The 26,355-nt window shown below is 45.1% G+C and overlaps 1 protein-coding gene across 4 annotated transcripts in view; it reads right to left on the bottom strand.

The window, feature by feature from the left end:
* The window catches only part of LOC128332920 (protein argonaute-3), a 62,291-nt gene that overhangs the window by 15,337 nt on the left and 20,599 nt on the right, over nt 1-26,355 (bottom strand). For 2 of the 4 annotated variants that reach the window (XM_053267741.1, XM_053267742.1), the window contains exons 3-11: nt 23,046-23,166; nt 20,522-20,730; nt 19,037-19,173; nt 4,737-4,871; nt 4,059-4,146; nt 3,788-3,935; nt 2,407-2,526; nt 504-626; nt 190-323 (exon numbers count right to left, since the gene is read on the bottom strand). In XM_053267741.1, the coding sequence (XP_053123716.1) occupies nt 190-323; nt 504-626; nt 2,407-2,526; nt 3,788-3,935; nt 4,059-4,146; nt 4,737-4,871; nt 19,037-19,173; nt 20,522-20,730; nt 23,046-23,166 (1,215 nt within the window). Of the gene's footprint in view, nt 1-189; nt 324-503; nt 627-2,406; nt 2,527-3,787; nt 3,936-4,058; nt 4,147-4,736; nt 4,872-19,036; nt 19,174-19,962; nt 20,485-20,521; nt 20,731-22,873; nt 22,949-23,045; nt 23,167-26,355 lie in introns of those variants that run through there. The other 2 variants (XM_053267743.1, XM_053267744.1) reach the window with 2 other exon arrangements.

Below are 26,355 nucleotides of genomic sequence, written 5' to 3'. Positions count from 1 at the left end.
TGAACTATTCCCTCACAACCACTTCAAACCAGTAATCGACCAGGCCGTTTAAGAAAAAGAAATAAGAACGAACACAGGGAGGGGAAAGGAACAAGAAGAGAGAGAGAGAGAGAGAGAGAGAGAGAGTGTGTGTGGGGGGGGGAGAGCGGGGGAAAGATAAGCTTATTGTCTGAACAAGAGTGGTCTTACTTCAGTATTTCTTCACGGCACTGCCTCTGTGTTGCAAAGCAAGCAATGGCCCACATCTTAATTTCCACACCGGTGTGAAACTGTTTTCCCCGCATATCCCACACACCATGGCTTGGTGTTGCCACTGTTCGATTCTGAGGATATTTAACAAACAAAACAAAACAAAACAAAACAAAACATGAAATCACGGTACTGGAGGAGAGGACAAATCTACACTATCTGCATCAAGTTGTCAATCTACAGATCAAGACAGTTCAGGAGCTACAATCCCATTTCGCATTAGATAAGGATGGTCATCATGCCTGGTTTCTTACCCGCCCTCCATACTGCAGCATGGGAGCTGGGAGCACACGCCCCGTCACATGAGCCATCTCATCACGGACTTTAAACTGGAACTCCTGAACAAATGGGTCAGCGTCATAGTTTGCACTTCTCACCTGTGGGAATTCAGAACATAAACAGCCCTATTAAGCACAGGAAGCTGAAACTGCAGGGAGGTACAAGCAAAGTGTTTCCATTTCCCCTACTGCTCCAAGCCAGCATGAAACCCAGTATTCCATATGCAGAACCAGGTCCTATGCAATTCTTCAATATGCCGGGACTTTGGTTTGGAGCCATTAGCAAAATTTTCCGTGATTTTTACTATTCACGTCCTTTTCTTTTTTTCTTTTTCTTTTTTTATTACAGAGAAAAAAGAAATTCCATCTCTTGAAATCAAAGCACACAAAGTTTTATGCCAAGAATCAATAGTCAGGATAAAGTAAAAAGAGAAATAAAACAACAACAAGACAGACAACTTCCGCCAACTGGATTTCAATCACAAAATAATAGATCACAAATCAAAACCAGATCTCGGAAACAAACAATGACCTTGTTGAACATTATATTTTATGAAAGGTTCCCAAGTTAATAAAAAGGATTCTGATGGAGAGTTCTTCACATAAGCGGAAACTCTGGAAACAGAGGCATAGTCCCATAATTTAATAAACCAATCAGCTAAAGAGGGGATTACAGAAGAACGCCAATTGGCCGCATAAAGAATCCTCGCTGCCGTGATCATATACAGAAACAATTCAGTATACTTCACCGGAATATAAGATTTTGTCAAACTTAAAAGATTTCTGGTAGGAAAGGAAATTTGATACCTAAAGTTTGCTCCATTTTACAATGTGTTTGTTTCCAAAATGATTGAGCGGTTCACATCTTTTTCAAAGCCGTTAGTAAGTATGTTAAACATCACAGCTGTCCATCAAAAGTCACAATTTGTCCTTACGGCTGAACATGCATAACAAGGCTGGCACAGTTAGACTGTGCCAGTTTCCTGGGCCAATGGCACTCAAGGAAAGCCCATACCTTTGCCATGCCCAACTGCACTTGATTTCCCCAACAACGGGCCTTTAATCCAAATGCAGCCAAGTAGAAGCTGCCTTTTGGAATGGGATGAAGAGGTACCCAAGCCACTCACTTCTGTGAATAAGAAGCAGCGTTTCCCACAAAAGCTCAATCTAAGCTGCAATGAAAGATGGCACACTCCAGCTTCACTGGAGACACTCCTGCACACAAAAAATGCTCCGGGGCACATAGGCTGGCCCACATAACCCCTAGGTGTGAAGGCTCTACATACAATGATGCTTGGAGCATGGCATGTAGAACACCACAAGTGATGAGTGCGCAAACATGCGTAATCCATGTATGATGGGGAGGGAAGACAAAGGATGTAGGTAATGAGTACGCACCATAGCCTAAGTCATATTCTACACACAGAAGGGGAACAGGAGCAACTCAAAATCCGCTCTTGCACTGTCTACACACCAAGGGCCCTCTCTCCACTGACCAACCAAACCAGAGGTCAAAAGCATCTGGCCTTTCAGCTATGGTGAGCCAAACACATACAAAGTATCTGTTTGAAGCCTACAGGAAAGAAAAGAAGGTAGCTTTAGGTGCCGGTCAGCATTCTGTGCCTTTTGGGAGGAACAGAGATAAAGATGTTACACTAAATTTCCCCTGTGAAGCATGTTTGCATGAGTGCTTGTCCCAGAGGACATATTTCAGAGATAATAGCTACTGAAATCAGCAGAAAGTCAGCTGAGAAAACAGCAAAAATGGAGGTGGGAAAGTGGATTGGGATTTAAGAACAAGCCAGGAAAGAGCACAAGTTATCTTTGTCAGTACTTCAAGGGCACACAAACCCTCTTTCCAATTCAAGAGTCAACTAACCAGTCTGCTGATTTCTTCCTGTCTATCTGGTGCTGATCTTGCTGTTGCTTTTATCATGGTTGATGTCTGATTGTCTGTTAGCTTCTTGATACATCGCTGGCCTGCCACGATGTTGCAAACCTATAAAAATATGAAGCACTAGTCAACCCTGCAGCCACTGAATGAATCCTTGAAGAGCCACGCAACAGTAGTCTTCCAACTGTGTCCTAGGGAACCTTGGGGCTTCTCGGTGAGAATGGAATGGAGGGCAAGCTTCTCGCCAAATCAGCACTGTGTCCATCTAGCCAACAACTGCCTGCTCTAATTTTCAGCAGAGAGCCATTTTGTGGCTTTAAAAAAAAGGTAGGTAGGTAGAGGAGGAGACAGAGATATATAGGCCAATATCTGTTTTCAGGTGACCTGAAGAATAAGCTACTGTCCTCCTCTTCTCTCATTTCTGCTCCACTTGATTTTTTGGCCCCCTTTTGGGTTAGGAACCTAACCCTCCCCCAATTCCCATTGATTCAAGGTTTCATTATCTGCGGTTCCCATATTTGAACAGAACCCCGTGAATAACGAGGGCCACCTGTGGTGTGTGCGCGCGCGCACACAGACATGTATTTTGCACACACAGTGTTGCTGGGTGCACACAGACATGAGCCACTTTGGAAGGGCAGTATAAAAATCAAAAATAAATAAATAAATGTATGCATGCATGCAGATATATTAAAAATAGACAAAATGCTTCGGCTTCCACCTTCTTCAGTTGCTCTGAGAAGACAGGAGCTGAAACATTTTGCCCATTATGTTTCTGTTTTGTTAATCAAGAATAAATTTATACTATTTTTTTTAAACTGCATCCTTCCATGATCCAGATAATACTGTATTTATCTGAATCCAAGACTAGGCTTTTCCAAAAGTCTTTGATGTTAGAAATTGTGAGGGGGGCGGGCACGTGTTTCATTTTAAATTCAGAGTCCTCTTCCTTTCAGGTAAATACAGGTATAACCTGTATTTTTTAAAAAAGGGGGTCATCTTAAATTCAGAGTTGTTTTCTATTCGGGTACATAATACGGCACATGTATGGAGTTCTGTCTGCAGTTTTAAAATCCACTTGTCTCCTTATCCCCCTCCCTCTACGCCAGGGCTGCTCAACTTTGGCCCTCCTGCCTACAGCTCCCATAATCCCTGGCGACTGGCCACTTTGGCTGGGGATTAAGGGACTTGTTGTCCAAAAACAGCTGAGGGGCCTAAATTGAGCAGGCCTCCTCCGCCCACACAGATTATACATCTATATGGAAAGATGTCAGAGTTACTAGGAAGTTTTGGCAATTTTGTTGTGCTATAAGAACTGGCAAAACTTCCTAGACTGTACGAAGTAGCAGTGTGCTGAATCAATTACTTCAAGAGGCAGATAGGTGTGTTTCTGCTCCTGTCCCACTTGTAGACAAGGAAGATGAGGATATTTCAGCTGGAGGTTGTACTTTTCTCTGAAGTACTGTGCTACTGTTCTCTCCACAGTCTGGCCGTTTTCTAGCTGTAAAGGGAAACTGGGAAGACAAGGTGCATTTTAAATCAAAGCAGAATGGAAGATGTCAGCTGATTAAGTGCGTCCACGTAACCGGTATTATGGCCAGTGGTTCTAGGCTTCTCGTTTCAAACACCCGGCTTACGTTTGGTGACTGGCAGGTCTCCTTGTAACGTTGCAGACACGGTACTTCCGTCTCATTGTTCCACAATGAGTCACTTCAACCTTCAGACCTGTGTGAAAACAATGGGGAAGCAAGGAACCGAGGTCAAAGAATAGATGCTTACAAAAGGGTTGTGGGATAGATGCACAAGCAGATTTATAGCCCAACATGTGTACTAGTAGTGTAGAACAATGCCCAACAGGTATGGATCCATTCTAGAAGATGTAGTGCATTCTGAGCACTGCTTATATTCAAAAATGGAATTGGGCTAGGGTCCAAAGAGGTGTTTGCATGGATAATGTTTAAATTCTCAAGTCTGTTTTTACATGACATTGCACACATATTGTGTAATTGGGCAAGGAGGGCACAAAACATACAGTAAACTGCATCGCTTGGTATTTGTGATATTACCCATACAAATTCACTCAAGTATGCACAGGGATGCACAAATTCATGATTTGTTCACTAGCAAAACCATGATTTGTGGTTGCCACAAATCTCCTCTTTCCTCAGATCCTTTTCTGGCACACAGGCAGAGAGCTAAGGAGGGAAGCAGGTCTCCTGTCATTTTGAGATAAGCTTAATGGTTGTGAGATGCCAGTGAAAGGGTTAGGGTCAGAATTTACTTCACATGGATCAGTGCTCTGTTTTTCTACTTACCCTTTATCTCTTTGGTGAATTTTACCCGGTGAGAATCAGTCAGAGGTCGCGGCTGTTCATCAATGTTGTGAATATCGAGAACTTCACACATGAACTGAATTACAGGTTGTGCTTTGTAAAAGGCAGTGGCAGAAACTAAGGAGAGAAAATAAAACCATTACGGAAACGGATCTTCTTCAAAGCTTTAAGTGGAGTTTTGTTTCTTTATTTCTTTTTTGGTAGACCAAAGAAAGCTTTTAGCATGCAAGAATCAGTTCTGCATTCAGATTTTAACAGACAGCATTAGTTTTGGGACAACTAAATCTCATGTAGTAAGTACAGATGCAGGCACACATTCTCAGATTTAAAAATATAATATCACTAGTTCACATCTCACTCTCGTCAGGATTGGAAGGTACATCTTGCTAAGCTTCCCAAAATATATATTCCCAAAATATAGTAATTTCATACAACTTGCAATGTTTCTTCCTGATTTACTGAATTTCAGAAAGGGTGGGGTCAGTGATAAACAGGTTAAAGCCTACATCACCAGTGACAATTTGCAACTCCATATGGGAAAAGATTTCCTGACTTATGCAGTTGAGATACAATAGTTACATCACACTTCACATGATAGTGTATACTAACACCACACTTGCAAGTTGCATCATGCATTAAAAAAAATGACATGAATTTATTGGTCTCTAGTCACTATGGGAAACACCTATATCGGGCAGCAGTGATATAGGAAGATGCTGAATGGCATCATCTCATAGTGCGCGGGAGATGGCAATGGTAAACCTCTCCTGTATTCTACCAAAGACAGCCACAGGGCTCTGGTCACCAGGAGTCGACACCAGTTCAATGGCACACTTTACCTTTGGTCAAAAAGGTAATCTGACATATCTTCATAACAGCTTTAAGACACTTAAAATTATTCACCAGAAGTTATTATGCAACTTTGAAGAACATGAGCAAAAGTATAGGAATGATGAGGTTATTTCCCCATTTCATTAGTTGGAGAGAATTGCAGAAGTGGAACTTTTGTTACTAGAAAGCAGAATATTTTCCAAAAGATGAAACTGGCCTCTTTCTGAAGGTTAAGCAGAGGTCTGCATGCCACAAAGAACAATCTGTGCAAGCAAGGCATCTGAAAACCTCATTGTATTTGGAATGCATGCTCAAGACTTCTGATGCCTTATACAAAGGTTCAGTTCAAGTCACTCCTCTGGTTGCAAACACTGCATTATGCCAGGTAGGTTATGTCTCTGCATGTTCTCTCGGAAGACATTCACAACATTTGGGCCTAGCTGTGGAATAATATTTTCATCTAGCACCTGCGAGGTTTCTTGTTCTAACAAACACTGTCAGAAACAGTTTGAATGAGTCTCCCAGGCATGGCGTTTTGCAAGTCAGCTAGATTTTAAACACATTGAGTTGTATTTAAAGGTTAGATCAGGGCCAGATGTATGTCATGAATCTATGGGCACAGAATGTGGTAACAGACACAAAATGCATTTTCCTGAGCATCTCTGCCTTCTTTTCCTAAAATAAGTTTCAAGTTTCTAGGTCTCATGGGACTGTGGCTTTATTGCCCATCCCCATGACTAGTGCAAAATAGAAATTATACATTGTTATACATATTTGCTCTAATATGATTCAGTTGGTAATTCCAACCAGTCTTAATACTCCTCAGTTTCTCCCTGGGAAGGAAGAGGGGACTAGATGTCTATTGTATTTGCATGCTTATACAGAATGCCACACTTGTGAGTTTACCTGCAATCTGACCTATCACCCAACCAGTACAGAAACAAGTCAGCCAGCAACCTTTCCACTAATATAGAGTTCCAGGAATGACTAACCAGGTACCCAACAATTTCTGGACAAACAACTGGAATGCAACATGTACAAGGGTCATTTCCCCTATCATATTTAGAACAAGGCCTTCACTGTGCATCATTAGATGTGCTCAGCAAGCATTTGTGGGCACCTGAAGCTTTGCTACAGTATAATGGATGGACTAAGTGATGAACCTCTTTGTTCCGGCTTTCGACAACTGTGCACAAATGCAAGGCAGGGATGTAATAAGTTTAGAGTGCCTTTCACAAAGCTGAACTAGTAGGCTGTGAAATGGTTAACAAGGCATTTCAGAGGTTCCCAGGCCTCCAATGCACCAAACAGAACGTCCCCATACAAATACAACAAAACATTCTTCAGACATGCGTCACCACCACCAGCCCGCCAACTTCACATGACGCACACTAGCCAACGCCTACAGATGCCGATTAACTGAATGAACACAATTAGCTCGCCCTCCCCCAAACACACCAAAACCCAACCTGCTGCAGCTCGTCACCACAGCAACTACATGTGCTCAACCAATAAGAACAGACCTTGGAAGTACTTGGCATCCGATGGGCAGCAAGTAAAAAGTTTCACTAGATTTCATTTTCTCGCAGTTGGGAGGGAAATGTTCCCATGACAAAAGTTTTTTGTTTTGTTTTTTTAAACACAAATGTAGTATTTACACAGGCATTTCTGGCTGTTGCTTATAGCCTTTAAATATTGATGATTCAGTAAAACTTCATTATGGTAAAGGACCAGTAAAAAATACATGGAAATGAACAGAATCTGTAAACATAAATATACAGAGAGGTTATTATTTCTCTGCTCTTATTCATGTTGCATTTACACATTAATTATAATTATATCCTGCTTTTTAGCCAAGACCGGCTCCTTTAGTCAATTCCAGCCATGAGGTTAAAGGCAAAAAAGACTTTAGAACTGAGATGCAAGTATGGAGGGGGCTCATTCTGAAAAGCTGCAAGCATTACAAATAATTTCCACGTTCAAATTTCTTTTCCCAATGATGCCCAATTCAGTGACCTGTTCGAGACTCAAACGCCAAAAAGTCTTTCAGTGTGATTTGGATTGTTACCTAAAATAAGTCAGTCTACAGAAAAAGTCCCCCAAAAGCAAACAATGGTAGGGCTTCCATTAGTAGCACCTGCTTTTCTATTCCCCCTCTGTGCCCAGTTACTATACAATATTCGCTGGGTTGGATCCAGAGACATCTGCACCCAGAAGAGCTGTTCTACACCTTGCACTAGAACATGGTGTGAAAATAGCAGACCTACATTCAAAGCTGTTGGCTGTCCATCTCTTGTGCAGGCCAAAGCAAAAGAATTGCTATACAGCTCACTTCTTATAGGACTGCATGAATTATTGAGCGAGTATTCACAAAAGAGGATAAGCAGCTATTTCCACTTCCTTCCATTTGTAGTTATTTACTAACTGGAATGAATATTGCCACATCAATTAGGAAGACAACCTGTTTAGCTGTTCTGAATACGGCTCTTCACACAGTGCGAGTTTAAGTAAGTATTTCAGAGGCTCACCTACAACCTTAGGGGTGTGCACAAATGGTTCGAACCAGACTGGCCCTCAGGAAAGGCGGCCAGTCCTTGAACTGGTTCGAAGGTCTGAGTGGCTATGGCAGCCGCCATTTTGTCTGCCTCGTTTACTTGTTTTTCACCCTTGCTGGATTTGGTTTTCTGCCACTGCCTTCCAAATGGCTTGCAATCTCCTTTGCTCTAGCTGGCTTATCATCATTCCAAATAAGATGTTGGCAGGGCAACTCTGCCCCCATTGGCGGGGGGGTGGGAAGGGACCAAGGATGGGGGAAGCAAAAAGGAGGGGAGTTTCAACGTGTGTTCAAAGCCCAGGCAGACAGTGCCTGGCTTCACTCTGCCTCTGGATCTGGAGGAAGAGAACTGGCTCCCTTGTCTTGCTTTTGCTGGGCCTGCATGCTGGAGGGCCTACTGGACCCCTGCTGAATCACTCACTGTAGCAGACACTGCTGGGCCTTCTGCTGGTGGAGAGGCAGAGGCTTAGATGTCTCATTTTTTCTTTTTCAGTAGAATTTTTTGTTTTCCTAGGTTACCAGCACTCCAGTTAGTTTAACAGGTTGCTGCCCCCCCAACCACCACCACGTTCTGTTCTTTTCTCATTGGGGCGGGGGGGGGGGATGCTGCCTGCCATCCCCAATCAGCCCTCCCCCATGGCTGTTGGGTGCCAGTGTGAGCTCGACCCGATTGCTTGGAGCTCCTGGTCAGGGAGACTCCAGCTGAAAACACCAATACGACAACTTCCCAAACACTGTTTGGCTGGGTTAGAGTTCTACTTCTTGCTTTTAAATAGGGCCTAGTTTGGGGGAAGGGATTAAATAGGACTGTGTAGGGTGGAAGAGTTAGGGGGGTACTGAGTAGCTTAGGCCACAGTAATCCCCTCTCCCTCCCTTCCCTTAGACTTACCCCATTGTTTGCTCCCTACAACACCCCCCCCGGACAAATAAAGCCTGCTTCTTTATTTTTTGGGGGGAGGGGATTTAATTTTTCCAGCTTCTGTGTATAAATTACAGTGCTATAGATAGCATCGTGTGTGGCACAGAAAACTTAATAGACAGAACACCCCCAGCCCCACACAGCTAAGGCTTTAATTAAAAAGCCACAAGATGTCCTCCAGGAGGGTGCAGGAGAGAGCTCGGAGCAGAGCAGCAGACAGAGCAGCAGACAGCTGATGCTGCTGGATGAGGGGGGCCTACTCTCCAAGTCGTTGCTGTCCCCCTAGAGGCCGTTGTGCACAGGCTCACCTATCCAGTGGTGCCATCTGCGCCACCAACGTAGCCGCGGCTAAGGCAGAAGTAGGGGAGGAGGGGCTTAGCTGTCAGGAAATAAGCTCTTCTCGTGGTGGAGGAGGAGGAGGAGGAGGAGGAGGCTGCTCTCTCCATCCTCATCCCCAATCCCCATTGGCAGTAAAACCCCCTGGTATGAGGCTGAGGAGGAGCAGGAGAAAGTCATTCCAGTTGTTCCTGGACTTTCTCAGCCCCGAACTGATGAGCTGTCGGTTGTCATCGAATGCCAGGTGGAGGAATGGCTGACCAGGCAGCCAGACCCAGGGCTGTCCCTAGCGGGGTGCAGGGCTGGGGGAAAGCCAGCATGTGCGAGGCCCCTTAAGACTTCACATAAATAAAACAAAGGCAAACATATATGCAGTTTAACACATTTGCATTCCAAACTTGAATCCCAAAATTCAAGTTGGAAAGCACCATAGCCCCATACCACCATCCACCCAAATTATTCACAGAATGCCTACTGCTCCTCCATTTCAAAGGGAGAAAATAATAAATCTGTTTCTGACACAATATTTGTTATCCTACATTTTATCCCGCTCTTCCTCCAAGGAACCCAGAGCAGTGTACATGCGTACTTACGTTTATCTTCACAGCCACCCTGTGAGGTAGGTTAGGCTGAGAGATACATGACTGGCCCAGAGTCACCCAGTGAGTTTCACAGCTGAGTGGGGATTTGAATCCGGGTCTCCCCAGTCCTAGGCCAACACTCCAACCAGTGTTCCCTCTAATATTTTAAATCAGTGAGCAGAATGGGTTTTGCTCTGGGCGGCAGTATCAAGGCAGTGTGCACACATGTGCATTATTATGTGCCACTATAGATATATGACACACGTACACACTAACATTCACTAAACTTGGAAGGAAAGAAATGCATTTTACAATTCTATTCTATTTATAAAATTGGATTTTTACTTTCTTAAACTTCATATTTAAGTATAATAAAAAACAAGGCAAAATCTAAAGCAAGACAGAAGCAAAGCTGAATGATTTAAACCTAAAAAGCAGCATAGACATTACAAGGAATGGTTTCTTTGTGGAAAGGTACAATCAGCATTCGTCAATGGATGACGGGCAGTGAGCCCTATCAGCCTTCATCTGACTCCCTGTGACGCTGGGCAGGCCTTGCAATTGCTCACAGGCCTCCCTTTCTATTGCTCCTTATAACCCTCGATCTGGCTGTTTCCCGGTTTTACTACCCAAGATTTTATATATTTCTGTTTTCTTATGTCTTTTAACCTTATTACAATTTTATGCCCTCTTTTTATGACCTTTACTATTTCTCAGGCATTTAGGCCTTCATGCATTTGGTGTATTATTTTTAGTCCTTTTATAGTCTTTCTATGATGATCTTAACTTTGTTTCTACTCCTGATTTTTTAATAGCTTTTTAGTATATGTTTGTTTTGTTATGCACCCACGGGCTTTTAATATTCACTCTTTTATAACCATCGTTTTAATTTGAATTTTATTTCTATTTTTGGTCCCCTGTAGCCTCAAGATAGATTTGTATCTTGTACTTAGTCATTCATCCACAGGCTTTTAATATTTGTTCTTTTATGTAATCCCCCTTTTACTTTATGCTGGTCTAAGACCGTAATAAAGATTGATTGATTGGCTGATGATGATGATGATATACCGCCCTTCCAAAAATGGCTCAGGGCGGTTGACTGATTGTGGGAAATGGTTCTATTCCTACCTGGAGCATATTCAGTGAGACACACAACTTTACAGCATTATTCCAGTTGTATGGTAAGTGGTGCCTCTTCCAGACAGTATTTACTTCATCAAAATAAGTAAATATTTATAGGAACTTATTAAATTCCTATATTTAATATTTTGAATTATTTTTGAATTATTTATTTTGATGAAATAAATTTTCTCTAAAAACATCACCTTCCCATGTGGGTTCACCTCCTTAACCTCATGTGGCCTTTTGGCTACCCCACTATGATGTGTGGGGAAAGAGGGGCTTTGCAAGCACATAACAATGAACTCACTAGAGCACTAGACACAATCGCTCCTAAGCGTCCTCTTGCTTTAAAGTAAGCCCCGTGGTATTCAGCTGAACTACGGGAGCCAAAGCAGTGAGGTAGACGACCAGAGTGCAAGTGGAGGAAGACTCAACGCGGGTCTGATCAGGTACAAGACAGAGCACATTTAAAGAGCTATGCTCTGGCAGTGCGGGTGGGAAAGAAGCAGTTCTTTTCTGTCCGCTTTGCTTCCGCAAACTCACGTCTAGCTGAATTGTCTAGGGTTGTGAGGGGACTAATATGTACCCCCTTCCCCCTTGAATTTAAACTTGGAACCATTGGTGACTCACTGTGGCATTTTTAACTTTTTGGAAGATAAAATTTCTCGCATTCAGGCTGAGTTGGATTCCACAGTTACTGCAGAGTCTGCTCTGGAGGTGTCCAGCAACTCCTCTTATGGGATTAGATTGGATCATTTTCAGTTTGTGACTCCTGAGGAAGTGGACAAACTGCTTCTGACTGTGCACCCTACAACCTGTTCTCTTGACCCTTGCCCAAAGTGGCTTATCGCATCTGATAATTATATTATCAGATTGGGTCTGGTAAATATTATAAATGCTTCCCTGAGGGAGGGCAGGATGCCTCCTTGTCTTAAGGAGGCTATTAGAACACTTTTGAAGAAAGCTGCATTGGATCCCTTGGAGTTAGCTAATTACAACTAACCTGTTTCTATCCTTCCATGGTTGGGCAAGGTGATTGAACGGGTGGTGGCCTCTCAGCTCCAGGCAGTTTTGGATTATGCAGATTATCAAGACACATTTCAAACTGGCTTTCATGTGGGCTATGGGGTTGAGACTGCCTTTGTTGGCCTGATGGATGATCTCCAACTGTCTATCGACAGAGGGAGTGTGACTCTGCTGATCCTTTTGGATCTCTCTGCAGCTTTCGATACCATCAACCACGGTATCCTTCTGATATGGGATTGGGTGGTACTGTTTTAAAGTGGTTCCACTCCTACCTCTCTGGTAGATTCCAGATGGTGTTGCTTGGAGACTGTTGTTCTGTCAAGTGTGGAGTTCCACAAGGCTCCATACTGTCTCTAATGCTCTTAGAAACCATGAAACCACTGTGAATGATCATCAGGAGGTGTGGTGCTGGGTATTATCAACATGCTGATGACACCCAGATTTACTTCTCCATGTCAACCTCATCAAGAAATGGCATATCTTCCCTAATTGTTCGCTTGGAGGCAGTAATGGGCTGGATGAGGAATAACAAACTGAAGTTGAATCCAAATAAGATGGAAGTACTGATTGTAGGGGGTCAGGACCCAAGAGATGGTTTAGATCTGCTTGTTCTAGATGGGGTTGCACTCCCCCTGAAAGATCAGGTACATAGCTTGGGAGTGCTCCTGGACCCAAAGCTCTCCCTGGTTTCTCAGGTTGAGCCAGTGGCCAGGAGTGCTTTTTATCAGCTTCGGCTGATACGTCAGCTACATCCATTTCTAGATGTGAGTGACCTTAAAACAGTGGTATATATGCTGGCAACCTCCAGACTTGACTACTGTAATGTGCCTTTGCACGTAGTCCGGAAACTACAAAGTTAGGGTTCAAAGAGGAGGCGAAACAGCAACCAAAAACTGCACCCCAAACTCTGACTCCAGAAGAGTCCCATCAGAGACAAAGGGCAGAGGACGAAAGGAGGAAAAACTGTTAGGAGCTAACAGTAACACTAGAAATAGTAAGGACCAAAGAAGAAAAGCAAACAAGTAAAAAGAGAAACGAGCAGGGAGATGAAGTGGAGGAGGAAGGGGACAAGGAGAAAGAGAGAGCAGCAAAGGGGGCGGAGTGGGAGGTGAGAGAGAGACCTGAGGGCAGCTGTTCGGCTCCAGTCTACTGCGGCAGCTCGTGCCTCCTGGTTGCTGCTGCCTCGCGCTCGTCCTCCCTCGCCTGAGACTTGTGTGTGTGTCCTGCATGGCGACAACTCATGTGTCCAATGCACACACAGCACAGGCGCAGTGAGAATGGCAAGCAGAAGCAGCTGTCTGTTTGGCAGCCTTCTCATCTGCGCTGCCCCCCATGCCGAGCCTGGCGGGATCGGGTTGCAGGCGGACAGGCCGAAGCAGTCAGCCCTCACTTCCTCGTTGTCGCTTGGGAGGCAAGGGGAAAGATGGCATTGAGGAAAGGGGCAACTGCACCAGCCATCCCAGTGCACGACGGAGAGACTGCGCGGCTGCTGAAACTGGCTGAATGAGAAGCAACCCCTTTGTGCGGGTGTGCTCAGCTGCACTGCTTAGAGCCTCAACCCGGAAGTTTGGGACCGCAGCGAGACACAAGCTGCTGCCTCTCTGCCAGCTGCTCCACAGTGGTGACTGCAGCAGAGGGGAGAAGACTGCAATCACTGCTCAGACTGCGAGCCTCCAGCACCCAGAACCTCAGCCAATGTGTGCCCACAGGGTGTCTCCCACTGCAGGGCTCGGGCGGCGGGGGGAGCCCCGGTTGCCCCGCCCTAAGCATGGCCCTGGCCAGACCTTCACAGAGGATTCCTCGTCACAGACAATGGTGCCAACGTGTTGAGGGCAGCCCGTCAGCTGAAGTTTGTGACCATCCACTGCATGGCCGACATTCTGCACCTGGTCGTGTCGGATGCGCTTGGTCTGAAGGAAGCTCAGGCCAGGCAACTGCAAGGCCTCCCCACTGAAGGGCCTGCTGCTGTCACGGCCGCTCTTCTGGAGATGTGCTTCCCGCTTCCACCGGAGCGAAAAGGGTAGGCAGCATGAGCTCCACCTACCTGAACCCTCAGATGTTCTGACCCGGTAGAACTCCACCTTTCTCTTGCTCCAGGGCCAGCAGGAGCAAGAGGTGTCCATCCACGACCTGGCAAGGAGGTATGACTTGTGAGTATGTGACCTATCTAATGTGGACTGGAAGCTCATTTCCAAGGTGGTCTTGACACTCGAGCCGTTCCTTGTTGCCACTAACAGCTTGGGTGCTGAGACAGCAACACTGAGCCAGGCATTGCCCGCTGCTCTTTTCCTGGAGAAGATGGGTGACCTCCAGACCTCACTGACCACAGAGGAAGCACATGCCCTGGCAGGTCAACTGAGGACTGGAGTGGTGGAGCAGCTCAGCAACATCTTGGGTCAATCGGAAGAGTATGTTCTGTCTTGCCTATGTGAGCCAACGATGAAGGGCAACGCTGTCACCCAGATAAGCTGCCCAGGTGGAAGAACCTCCTAGTTCAAGAGGTTAGGCAGGCCAAGAAAAGGAGGCTGGGTCTGAACCAGGACAAGGAGGGAACTTGCAACCTTCTGCTCTTCCCAGAGTGGCTCCATCCCGAGGGGAATATCTTAGTGTTCACACATCAAGTCTCCCATTCATATGCAACCAGGGCAGACCCTGCTTAACTAAGGAGACAAGTCATGCTTGCTACCACAAGACCAGCTCTCCTCTCATGTCTGCCAACCATACATTGGAAAAGGTGTTCATGGAGAAGGTGTTCTCCATGGCCAGGGACATGGTGAACCCCCATGGCTCGAACTTGGATGCTGGCTTGGTGGAGAAGCTGGTCTTCCTCAAAGCCAACCTCCCCCTGCTGGGCTAACCTGAACTGGATGTAGAGGGAGACTGACACATGGTCACCCCCACTCACTGCAACACCACTATCAGCTCACCCCACGCTGGCCAACCTCAAAACCAGACGCGCAGCAATCTGGCCATTAGTGCTGCTGACACAAGCAGACATGCATCGCCGTGGCCCAGGATGATGATGGACTGGGGCCCTGAGGCCCAGCACCAATTGGAGACCATGGTGGAGCAGGCAGGCAGGCTTGTGTGTGTTGCTGTTAACTTCCTCCCCAAGCAACACAGACATGCATGCATCCCCAAACACGGCCTGTGATGAGTAGGTGGGGTGGTGCCCTGACATGGGTCAGCGAGGCAGGCTTTCAGCCGGGGCCCAGCCAATCTGAGGCCATGGCTTATTCTCCAGACATGAAGAGAAGAAACAAGAGATCTTCTCAAGGACGTTTGTGGTTTTTTCCTAAGTTTTTCCAGCACTGGTTATAATATGCTTGCTGTGCTATTGCTTGTTGCTTTAACTGTCTGGTTTTGTTGGGTAGTGAGGGGAAATGTAATGGCTACCCCCATCGGCAGACAGGGCTGGGCTAGAAGAGCCCATTCCCAAAGTGAGGAGTGTAGGAGTGAGGCCCGATTATGGTGAGCCCTCTGGAAAGTTAAGCACACTTCAACCTTATGTCCTTCCCCCAAGCAGAACAAGCAGCAAGACTGTGTCTCCGAAGTTGGCAATTTGGCAGAGCAGGCAACACAGCACTTGAAGAAGACTGTCCACCACAAACCGAAGAGAAGGGGTGGATGGTGGGTACCGATAGAAACAAAAATGCTAGTTGATAGAAGGAAGGAACAAGAGAAAAGAAAGGCAGTTTATATACTGCTTTTCAACAAAAGTTCCTAAAACAGTTTTCATTGATTTAAATAAACTAGCCGACCCTGCACAGAGCATCTGTGTGCTCTTTGGGACCGGCGATTACCTCTCCCCCGTCCCTTCTGCCCCATTCTCTGCTTCCGGGCCCAGGCACCTCTCTTTCCCACTGCCACTTCTGCCCCCCGACACTTTCTTTCCCCTGTCCTGGGCCTTGCCTCCGTGGCCGGGCTGGGCCCGCCACCTCTGGCCTTCACAGCAACCAATCCTCCTGAGTGCGCCTCAGCCAATCAGCTGGGCTCTGGGACGCACATTCAAAGACACACCCAGGAGAATGAATATAACAGATAAATAGAATGGCTGCTTGTCCCCAAAGGCCTCACAATCTAAAAAAGAAACATACACTGAGGGAAATAAGTATTTGATCCCCTGCTGATTTTGTCCGTTTGCCCTCTGACACAGAAATGACCAGGCTATAATTGGAATGGTAGGTTTATTGTAGCTGTGAGAGACAGAACAACAACAAACAAACCCTCAAAAGCCCAGTGCCCAAAAGTCAGCGATGGATTTGCATTGTAGTGAGGGAAATAAGTATTCGATCCCCTATCAACCAAGATTTCAGGCTCCCAGGTGTCTTTTCACTATATGCAGGTAACGAGCTGAGATGAGGAACACCCTCTGTAAGGGAGTGCTCCTAATCCCAGCTTGTTACAGTACCTGTATAAAAGACACCTGTCCACAGAAGCAAGCAATCACTCAGCTTCCAAACTCACCACCATGCCCAAGACCAAAGAGCTGTCGAAGGATGTCAGGGACAAGGTTGTAGACCTGCACAAGGCTGGACTGGGCTACAAGACTATCGCCAAGCAGCTTGGTGAGAAGGTGACTACAGTTGGCACGATAACTCGCAAATGGAAGAAACACAAAATAACTGTCAATCTCCCTCGGTCTGGGGCTCCATGCAAGATGTCACCTCGTGGAGTTGCAATGATCATGAGAACGGTGACAAAGCAGCCCAGAACTACATGGGGGGAACTTGTCAATGATCTCAGGGCAGCTGGAACCATAGTCACCAAGAAAACAATTGGTAACACACTACGCCGTGAAGGACTGAAATCTTGCAGTGCCCGCAAGGTCCCCCTGCTCAAGGCAGCACATGTACAGGCCCGTCTGCAGTTTGCCAATGCACATCTGAATTATCTAGAGGAGAACTGGGCGAAAGTGTTGTGGTCAGATGAGACCAAAATCAAGCTCTTTGGCATCAACTCAACTCGCCGTGTGTGGAGGAGGAGGAATGCTGCCTATGAGTCCAAGAACACCATCCCCACCGTCAAACATGGAAGTGGACACATTATGCTTTGGGGGTGTTTTTCTGCTAAGGGGACAGGACACCTTCACCGCATCGAAGGGACGATGGACGGGACCATGTACCGTCAGATCTTGGGTGAGCACCTCCTTCCCTCAGCCAGGGCATTGAGAATGGGTCGTGGATGGGTATTCCAGCATGACAATGACCCAAAACACACAGCCAAGGCAACAAAGGAGTGGCTCAAGAAGAAGCACATGAAGGTCCTGGAGTGGCCCAGCCAGTCTCCAGACCTTAATCCCATAGAAAATCTGTGGAGGGAGCTGAAGGTTCGGGTTGCCAAACATCAGCCTCGAAACCTTTCTGACTTGGAGAGGATCTGCAAAGAGGAGTGGGACAACATCCCTCCTGGGTTGTGTGCAAACCTGGTGGCCAACTACAAGAAACGTCTGACCTCTGTGATTACCAACAAGGGTTTTGCCACCAAGTACTAAGACATCTTTTGTGAAGGGATCGAATAATTATTTCCCTCACTGTAAGATAGACACCAGCAACAGCCACTGGAGGAATGCTGAGCTGGGGATGGATAGGGACAGTTGCTCTCCCACTGCTAAATAAAGAGAATCGCCATTTTAAAAGTGCCTCTTTGCTCAGTAGGGAAAAACTCTAAAGTTTTCCCCCAACCCTACACCACCACCCCCGCGCCCCCAGAAGGCACAAAGCAGTGAGAATTCTGGCAGTTGGCGAAAAACTAAAGACCTGAGCAGGGATGGCTGCCTAGTGGATACAAAAGGGGCAGGGCTACCACCAAAAATATCTTTCTCAGATCTTTGGAAGATTCAGAGGCTGGTCTCTGTGCAGGCGCAAATCCCACGCATGTGATGCACAGAGATCATGATGAAGAATTACACTTCCTATTTGTACCATGCATTTGAAGGGCCTCTATCCAGGTTCACTTTTAAAATGAACACAGGTAGTCATTCATTCACATTCACTCTCACACACACACACACACGCGTATAGACATCTGTACATTCATACAGCATCATGTCTGAATTGGGCTAATGTCTTCCACACATGCATGTGTGTTTGGCCCTATGTAACCCCAGCACAGCATCCATTCCGAGGCGGTTGCTGGTGTTCACCTTGTGTTTCTTTTTAGAATGCGAGTCCTTATGGGACAGGAACCATAAGAACATAAAACAGCCCTGCTGGATCAGGCCCAAGGTCCATCTAGTCCAGCATCCTGTTTCATACAGTGGCCCACCAGATGCCACCGGAAGCCTACAGGCAGGAGTTGAGGGCATGGCCTCTCTCCTGCAGTTACTCCCCTGCAACTGGTACTCAGAGGCATCCTGTCTTTGAGGCTGGAGGTGGCCTATAGCCCTCCGACTAGTAGCCGATGATAGACCTCTCCTCCATGAAGTTATCATGTAAACAAGAACCATCTTGTTTACTATTTATTTTTCTATATAAACTGCTTTGAGCACTATTGTTGAAATGAGGTATACAACTATTCATAGTAGTAGTAAAGTGAGTGAGTGTTTATAGACTAAGCACCCTCTGGGACAGAAAACCATTTTCTTATACCTTTTCTTATGTAAACTGCAAGATAACATTTTGTTGAGAAGCAGCATATAAAAGTTAACAGTAATAAAAATACTACTACTACAAATAACATTTCCTTTTAACAATATTTTGTGTATAACATGCGTGGAAATGCATCAAGCCATATGTGTAGAAATTATTTGCAAAGGAGGAAAGGTTAGATCTATTAATACAAAATGTTTTGCAATGAGAGTAATCCTCAAGAGTTAGAACAATGAATGATGCTGTGTCTTATAAAACCACCACCACCATTTGTACAAGTAACAGTCTTCCCTGTGACCTCATAACGGCAACTGTTGGCTTACCATCAATATTTAGCATCATTTTCCACATAGCAGGCCGAACAGACTGGTGAAATCCAAACCAGACTTCCCTGCCACCTCCCAACGGGTGATCATAGCCTTCCGGTGCAGAGAAAAAGGAACGGCCTACAGGTGTATACCTATGTTTAATTTAAAAGAAGAAGAAGAAGTCAGGTTATGCTACAAGGCCACACAGATTTTGTTTATTAGTTAAGTATCTAACAAAAAAAGGAGCACAGCAAATTCCTCCAGGATTTTCACCTGAGCAAGCCTCACTTACATGAATGGGATCTTGGATCTGACTAGCAAAAGCAGCACCAATGCTTCTGCATAGGATCCATGGGATCCTCCAACATTTTAGAAGTTCCAAACGTTTTCAGAAATAGGACTTCGTGCCTGACAGCATCCCAGGTTCGGCCACTTTAAAACCCAACCCAAAAGTGCACTTCCCATTTATTGACAGTGCTTTCTGAGTATTTAGAGCATCTTCCCATCTATCCCCTGATAGTCTTGGAAGGTAAGACAGCTGGGGTGGGCTTCCCCTTAGGCCACCTAGTGAGTTCATGGCAGAGGCAAAATCTGAAACACAGTCTTCTTGGTTCACTGTTTTCATCCATCACCTTCTTATCCTACCATTCCACCAAAAGGTTCAGGATGATGTATGTCCCCACTGCTCTCCCTTTAGCCTGTGAAATAGGTTGGGCTTAGATACAATGACTGGCTCAAGATCACCTAGCAGGCTCTGCGGCCAAGCAAGGATTTGAACTCAGGTCTCCCTAGCTTCAGTTCAGCACTTTAACCACTACACTGCTCTGACGTGTAGTTCAGTCTCAGCCACTACATCAAATTTTAATTTCCCCCTCAAAAGAGCCACAAAAGGCTGTTTTAACAGATTAAATAAATATTGTACTTTATCTGAGGTCACTGACATTTGTGTGTTATGTTCTGGTGCCCTCTGTCACAATATGAAATTAAGAAAAACCCAATTTCAAACTTCTGAAACTTCAAGGTGAAACAAATACTTTGTGCTGTTTTAAAGAATCCCATCACATATGTTTGTTTCTTAAAAGCAGTCTTCTGAAAATGTACATACATGGAGAGCTGCTTTAAACACATAAGCTATACTACAAATTCTACAGTTTCACAATACAGCCAACACAATACAGACTGGATGAGCAGAGATCTGCCACAGTGCATTTGATATTCTTTTGCTGTTCCTTTGTGCCCATTATATTACCAGCTGCCACTTGCCAAATTCAGCACAAGCATCTCAGTGCCCTTGATCTCTCCTGAATGACCTCATTGTAGAAAGGCTTTCCAATTAACTCAAGGTCTTCCAGGCGAACCTTGAGCGTGGCTGGAAAGTGAGTAAACTGACCAACGCAGTAATGCAAGTTGCATGCTAATGCCTTCTTACTGCTCCCCTCTCCACTGTTATTGCACAGAAGTCTATTCCAAAAAGAGTTCAGAGCGTAACAGAGAACCTACTTCATGGAGGGTAGGTGTCGCAGCACCACATCGACAGCATGAACAGGGTTAGTGCTGATTGGCTTGTCTAGTTCCAGAGGTTCAGGCAAAGTCCGTCCCGTAAGAACCTCGTGCAGCAAGTGCCAGCTCACCCGGGACACAAACTTTATTGATACCTTGAAGGGACGGTCTTTGCCACCTTCGCCTGGCAACGTTACATCCAAATCCACCTGTTGGGGGGAAAGCCACAAGAGAAGATATGAAAGGGAAATCCAGAAGCAAGTCATGGGACTTCACTACAGAGTCTTCTTCTGTCCAAACTCTGCCAATGGATTTAAATAAGCCTCAACTTCAAGTCAATTGGCACAGTCAATTGCTACGTCTGTACCCCGAATCTACAGCAGGTGCACAATGAGGCTGCCAGATTGACGTCTGGGACTGCATGCATTGTGCATCTTACACCAATCCTGAAAGCACTGCATGAGCTGCCAATCTGTTTCCAGGTCCAATTCAAGGTTATCATTTTTAAAGTCCTAAAGCCCCACGTACCTTAGGGACTGCCTGTTCCCAGTTGAATCTATCCTCCTGACTAGGTTAGCTGGGAGGGCTCTGCTCTGCTTGCTGAGATCTGCTGAGGCTCATTTGCCCAGCATGCAGGACAGGGCCTTCTCAGTGACTGCCTCCAGGCTGTGGAACTTGCTCATGGTTCGGATCCACATGGCTCTCTCTCTCTCTCTCCCAGCCTCTCAAAGGAAACTGAAGACTGCCCTTTATATAACCAAGCTTTGGGCCAATGAGTGGCCTCCAGCTCTCTTTTTAGGATGTTGCTGTGTTTTATTTTCAGGCTGTTCTTGTTGAGATTTTATCATCATTTTTATTTTCTTGTTAACTGCCCTGGGGTCTTAGGATGAAGGGCAGTATAAACATATAAACAATATTTTCTCTGCTTTTATCAGGTAGAGGAGAAATACACGGACACCTACATATGACAGTGCAACTGTATTCTGTGTAAATTCAACAGATGGGGAAGAGTGGCCAGAAAGCAGGAACCAAGACCCAAATTACATTTATGAACCTCATACACTGTCTGGTATTCCACTTCCTGAATTGTAAATTCAGCACATATACAAAAACCCAAAACAACCAACAAAGCTTCATATACTTTTGCACTCACATATGGTTGCATTTTCATACACCATTCAGACTTTGGCTACAAATGTAGCCGAAGTCATAACAGCGGCCAAAATGGAGTGCAGTTTTAGGAAAAATAATGAGGTGTCAAAAGGACATCTGATCAAACATGCCTGAGTTTACTTGCAGTAGTTTACTGTTAAAACTGGCAAAATTAAACATCAATAGACTATGCAAAATCTGGATTTTGTTCAGATTTTGCATCATGGGCAGAGAAGGCTATTTTAACCACCCGGCCGCCTCACAGACCTATTCTGAAGTTAGAAACTCCAAAAATGTCACCAACATTTATCAGATTCTGTACTAGAGGTCTGGCACAACTGCTGCCCTGAAGCTCCCTAAGCCTACCCACCCCCGCCTCTTACAGGATACAGTTCTGTTTGCCAACACATATCAGAACCTCCTTAGAAATGAAGGTTGCATCAGAGCAGGTCCTGCTGGACTGAGCCCATGGGCCACAATTCTAGCAACTGTAAGCACATGCATACTCAGTGTCTCTTACGGAAAGAGGAATCTGAATGTTCCCCATCACATGTGCATGGGAGAGCAGTGTTTCATCCACACCAGACCAAAGGTTTGCATCGGAAGACTGCAACCAGGTGTGCTGCCTTCCCCACAAAGCCTTTGATGAGCCACTTCTGGCTGCAAAAGCCTGAATGATCCTGTCCATTTTGTGCTGCACAATTTACTTACGAAAGTCAGTGTGCAAGAGCCAGTGTGGTATAATGGTCAGAGTGCCACTGTGTGAATCAGGATGCTGGACTAGATGGGCCTGATCCAGCAGGGCTGTTCTGATGTGCTGGACTAGAGCTGGGGAGACCCAAATTCAGATCTCCACTCAAACATGCAACGGGAGGCTCTGGGCCAGTCACATTTTGCTCAGCCTTACCTCACAGTGTTTTTGTGAGGATAAACATAACCACTCTGGCATCTTTTGAGGAAGAGCAGGATGGAAGTGTAAAAATAAATAAAAAATAAAGTCCAACTGCTTAGCCCTCAGCCTTGGCTAAGATGAAACCTAGCTGAATGTGTACACCATCCCGTGTTAACCTGATTTTTCCTTCCTTGACATTTGCCTGACCAAGCCAAGATTTGGACTGCAAGTTCAGACTGTCTTTTTTGCTCATGTCACTTTGTAGAGTAACATGTACAGTGATGGCTCCATATAAAAACCATACTCACCATAAAGCAAGTTGACTGTTGTGACAGTAGGATTTACTCTCTTCAGCCTGCCTACACACGAGTCTTACAAAAATGAGATCACCACCACCAAGCACCAAAAATCAGTACTTTAGGAAGGACTTTCCTTTTGCTTACGAGCAATTAAAACTTAAGGCAAGTCAAACTACTTTACCCCAGTTGTTGCCACAGGGAGTGGATTGGCTGTATAAAGGCTTCTTTTACCATCATAAACTGGTCTACGGTCCCCAAATATTGTCACTTTGAAATGCTGCACCATGGAATCCACCACCTCCCTAAGGAAACAAACAAAGACGTAGATTTGCATTCAGAGTGACATGAAGGGAAAAGAGGGAGTAAAAATACCCTACCACATTTCAGACAATTTCCCCTTTAGCTGGAGCATTTTCAAGAGGTTCACAGAATCATCTAGCTATGCCAGGCGCAAGCACTTAATTGAAAAAGTACCAAATTGAACTATACTATCAAGACAAAACAAGTTTGAGTACTGTGCATGATGTGATGGAAGAGAATGGGGACTGCTTTTCCCTTAGTGCCAAATCCTTTTTAAAAAATTAATTTAAAGCAAACACAAATGACTCATTGGGTGCCTCCAAATGTGATGGTGTACCAGAGCTTCCCAACACTCTTCATTCCCTCAACTTAAGGGAAGCTGCAAACCACCCAAGTTACTCACATATCTCCCTAATTCTTGCGACTGCAACCTCATCTGATGGCACTGGCAACAATTACAACACAAAATAACTTCCATGGCCTTGATGCTGCATCTTATGCTGCTAAAAGAGAGTGTTGTCTTAGGCCTCAGAACACAAAGTGTCCATAATCAGTCATTCACAACTTTCGCCCTACGCTTACAGAAACAAAATGAAGCAGACAGAAGAAGTCCCGACTGACTCATCGCAAAGAGCCTCCCAACTGCAGTGTTCAGAAACAGAGGAGTTAGAATCATTCACTTTACAAATGCCTGCATGGCAGGCGAAATGGATGCACACGTTTCCCTACCCTAAAATCCTTATATTTGAGTAGCCATTTTCTCCACGGAACGTGGTTCCCTGAAGATTCCGTATTTCACCACCCTCAGCAAAAGTTAAACCCAACCGTATGGGGTCTCTTCAGAAATTAAGTATTTTTAGGGGGGCAGTTAAGGTTTAAAGGGAGCAAACGAAGATGTACAAGAGTGTTCTTCGCTGTAAAGCCTGAGGGCCAGCAGTGGCCCCCAGCAACCCTATGTGCAGATCCTGGACTAACTGTTTCACTGGGCCTGTGTGAAGCTAAGTTGAAAACTCTGCACGGGCCCCCGGCACCATGCGAACGCAGCCATTCTCACCAGGTAGTGCTGAACAGCCTGGTGGTGAGCTCCTTTAAGGGAAACTGAGCCCTCAAGACCCTGCACCTTTCCCAGCACATTCCTCCTAGAGCTCTGAAGAGAGGGCTTCAAAGAAGGCCCCTCCAAGGACTGAAGAAAAGTGCAGAGGCCAGCACACTAGGAAATGGCTCTCATATCGAAGGCTTTAGTTATATAGATTCATGCAGAGGTTCATATAGGTCCACTCAAATTTGTTGTAGCTTCCTGTCAAGGGTACAAGTTGATGACAAACCCAGGTTTGGGACACACTGAGAGGAAGGATGGGCTGGAAGGCATATTTCTGCACTAGCGGTGCTTCAAGAAAGTGACAGGGAGACACAGCAAGAAGAGCCTTGAGACTGGAGGAGCATTTAAGGGTGCTGCTCTTTACAACACAGCAGACAGGATTATGGTGGAGTGCTAGGGAATATCAAGAATATTTTATTTATTACACTTTTATACCGCCCCAAACTCGTGACTCTGGGCGGTTCACAATGATAAAACAGTTAAACACACATAAAAACAATTAACAATTCAAAAAACAATCACAGAATTAAAAAACCTATACATTATCAAGAAGCTGAAAAAGCCTGAGTAAAAAGATGGGTCTTTAAATATTTTTTAAAAATTGTCAGAGATAGGGAGGATCGTATTTCAATAGGGAGCGCATTCCATAGCCCCGGGGCAGCAACTGAGAAGGCCCATCTATTATAGCCATTTTGATATTTGAAAACCTAGCACTCTCCAGTGTGGATACCCCCACTAACTGGGCAATTTTTAAGTGGCAGTTCTCTTCTCAACAAGTGGCTGTTGCTGGTGTCTACCTTGCATTTCTTTCTAGACTGCAAGTTCTTTAGCGACAGGGAACTATCTTATTTTTTTCTATGTAAACCAATTTTTCAGAATTCTGTTGAAAAGAGAAATAATGATGATATTTTACCATTAAATATTGGTTTTAGCTAGTGCTTTTTATTGAACAGTAGTCCTTCTGAGACTGCACCCTTGTACTTATTTTCCTTGAAGGTATGATTAGATTATGCACATTCAATTGCCAACTGCTTTCCTGACCAATATTTTGCCCAGCATGTTGTAAACTTATTTTTATTTATTATTTCTCTGTGTAAACCGCCCTGAGCCATTTTTGGAAGGGCGGTATAGAAATCAAACAAACAAACCAACAAACCAGCAAAATAAAATAAACTCAAGTTTAGTGATAGTTTGAGGGCACAACCAGATGAAACAGTGGGAAACCTGCAATCAATTCTCCTGCATGTTGCTTTAAAAAAATAAAAGGTCGAAAGCAAGAGAGGGTGGAGAATCAGACCAGAGAAATCACATTTGGCATAGGGGATAACCCTTTCCTCTTGTGCTGTTTCCACAGATCTAACCCCCCCACACCCCCAGCTGCTATTTGCCCAGGAGGGCACACAGGTATTATACAGGCAGCTGTATATTTCCCCATACAGGGCAAATAGCAAGTAGAAGTGTGGGGGGGACAGATGACCACAGAATTCAAGTTAGAGAACATGGTGTGAGGGGAAGGGATTAAACCCCCTTTCCCCCAGCATTACAGGCTACTCGCCCACTCCCGTCTGACTCCTATACACATATACTGCTGCCTTTAATTTAATTAAAAAAAAAATCTTGTGGGTGAGCCAATCTTGATCTCCTATCATCTCATCGAGCTTGCCCTTTAAACTCCAAGTGCCCTGCTATAAAACACCATCATATTCATGGTTTCCCCACGGCTCTGAAGTTTTATACTTCCAGTTGCTGCATATGGCAGAATTCACCGCTCCTTGGAAAGTGTTTAAGCTGTCTGTTGAACGACAGATTCAGTAAGAATGTCCTTGAAATCAGATTATGCTCTAAAAGAACCAAGATCTATTCCCGTATGTGCATTCTGTAACATCGATTATTTAACTCATTTGCAATACAGTACAGCATAAGCATTTGGGGGTTTTTAGGGCTACAAAATGATTCAAGAATTATTAGTTGGCTAAAGTCCAGAAGTCTCAACAGGAAAGTCTTACTAACATGCAAGGCAATTCAAAACAAAAAGGTAACACTCCTTGCTAGAAGGAACAGTAGTCTTCAGTGCGTCTCCCCACGCCACCCA

Source organism: Hemicordylus capensis, chromosome 7, assembly GCF_027244095.1.
Source record: "Hemicordylus capensis ecotype Gifberg chromosome 7, rHemCap1.1.pri, whole genome shotgun sequence".
NCBI classification, from domain to species: domain Eukaryota; kingdom Metazoa; phylum Chordata; class Lepidosauria; order Squamata; family Cordylidae; genus Hemicordylus; species Hemicordylus capensis.
This window is presented reverse-complemented; position numbering and strand designations above follow the sequence as displayed.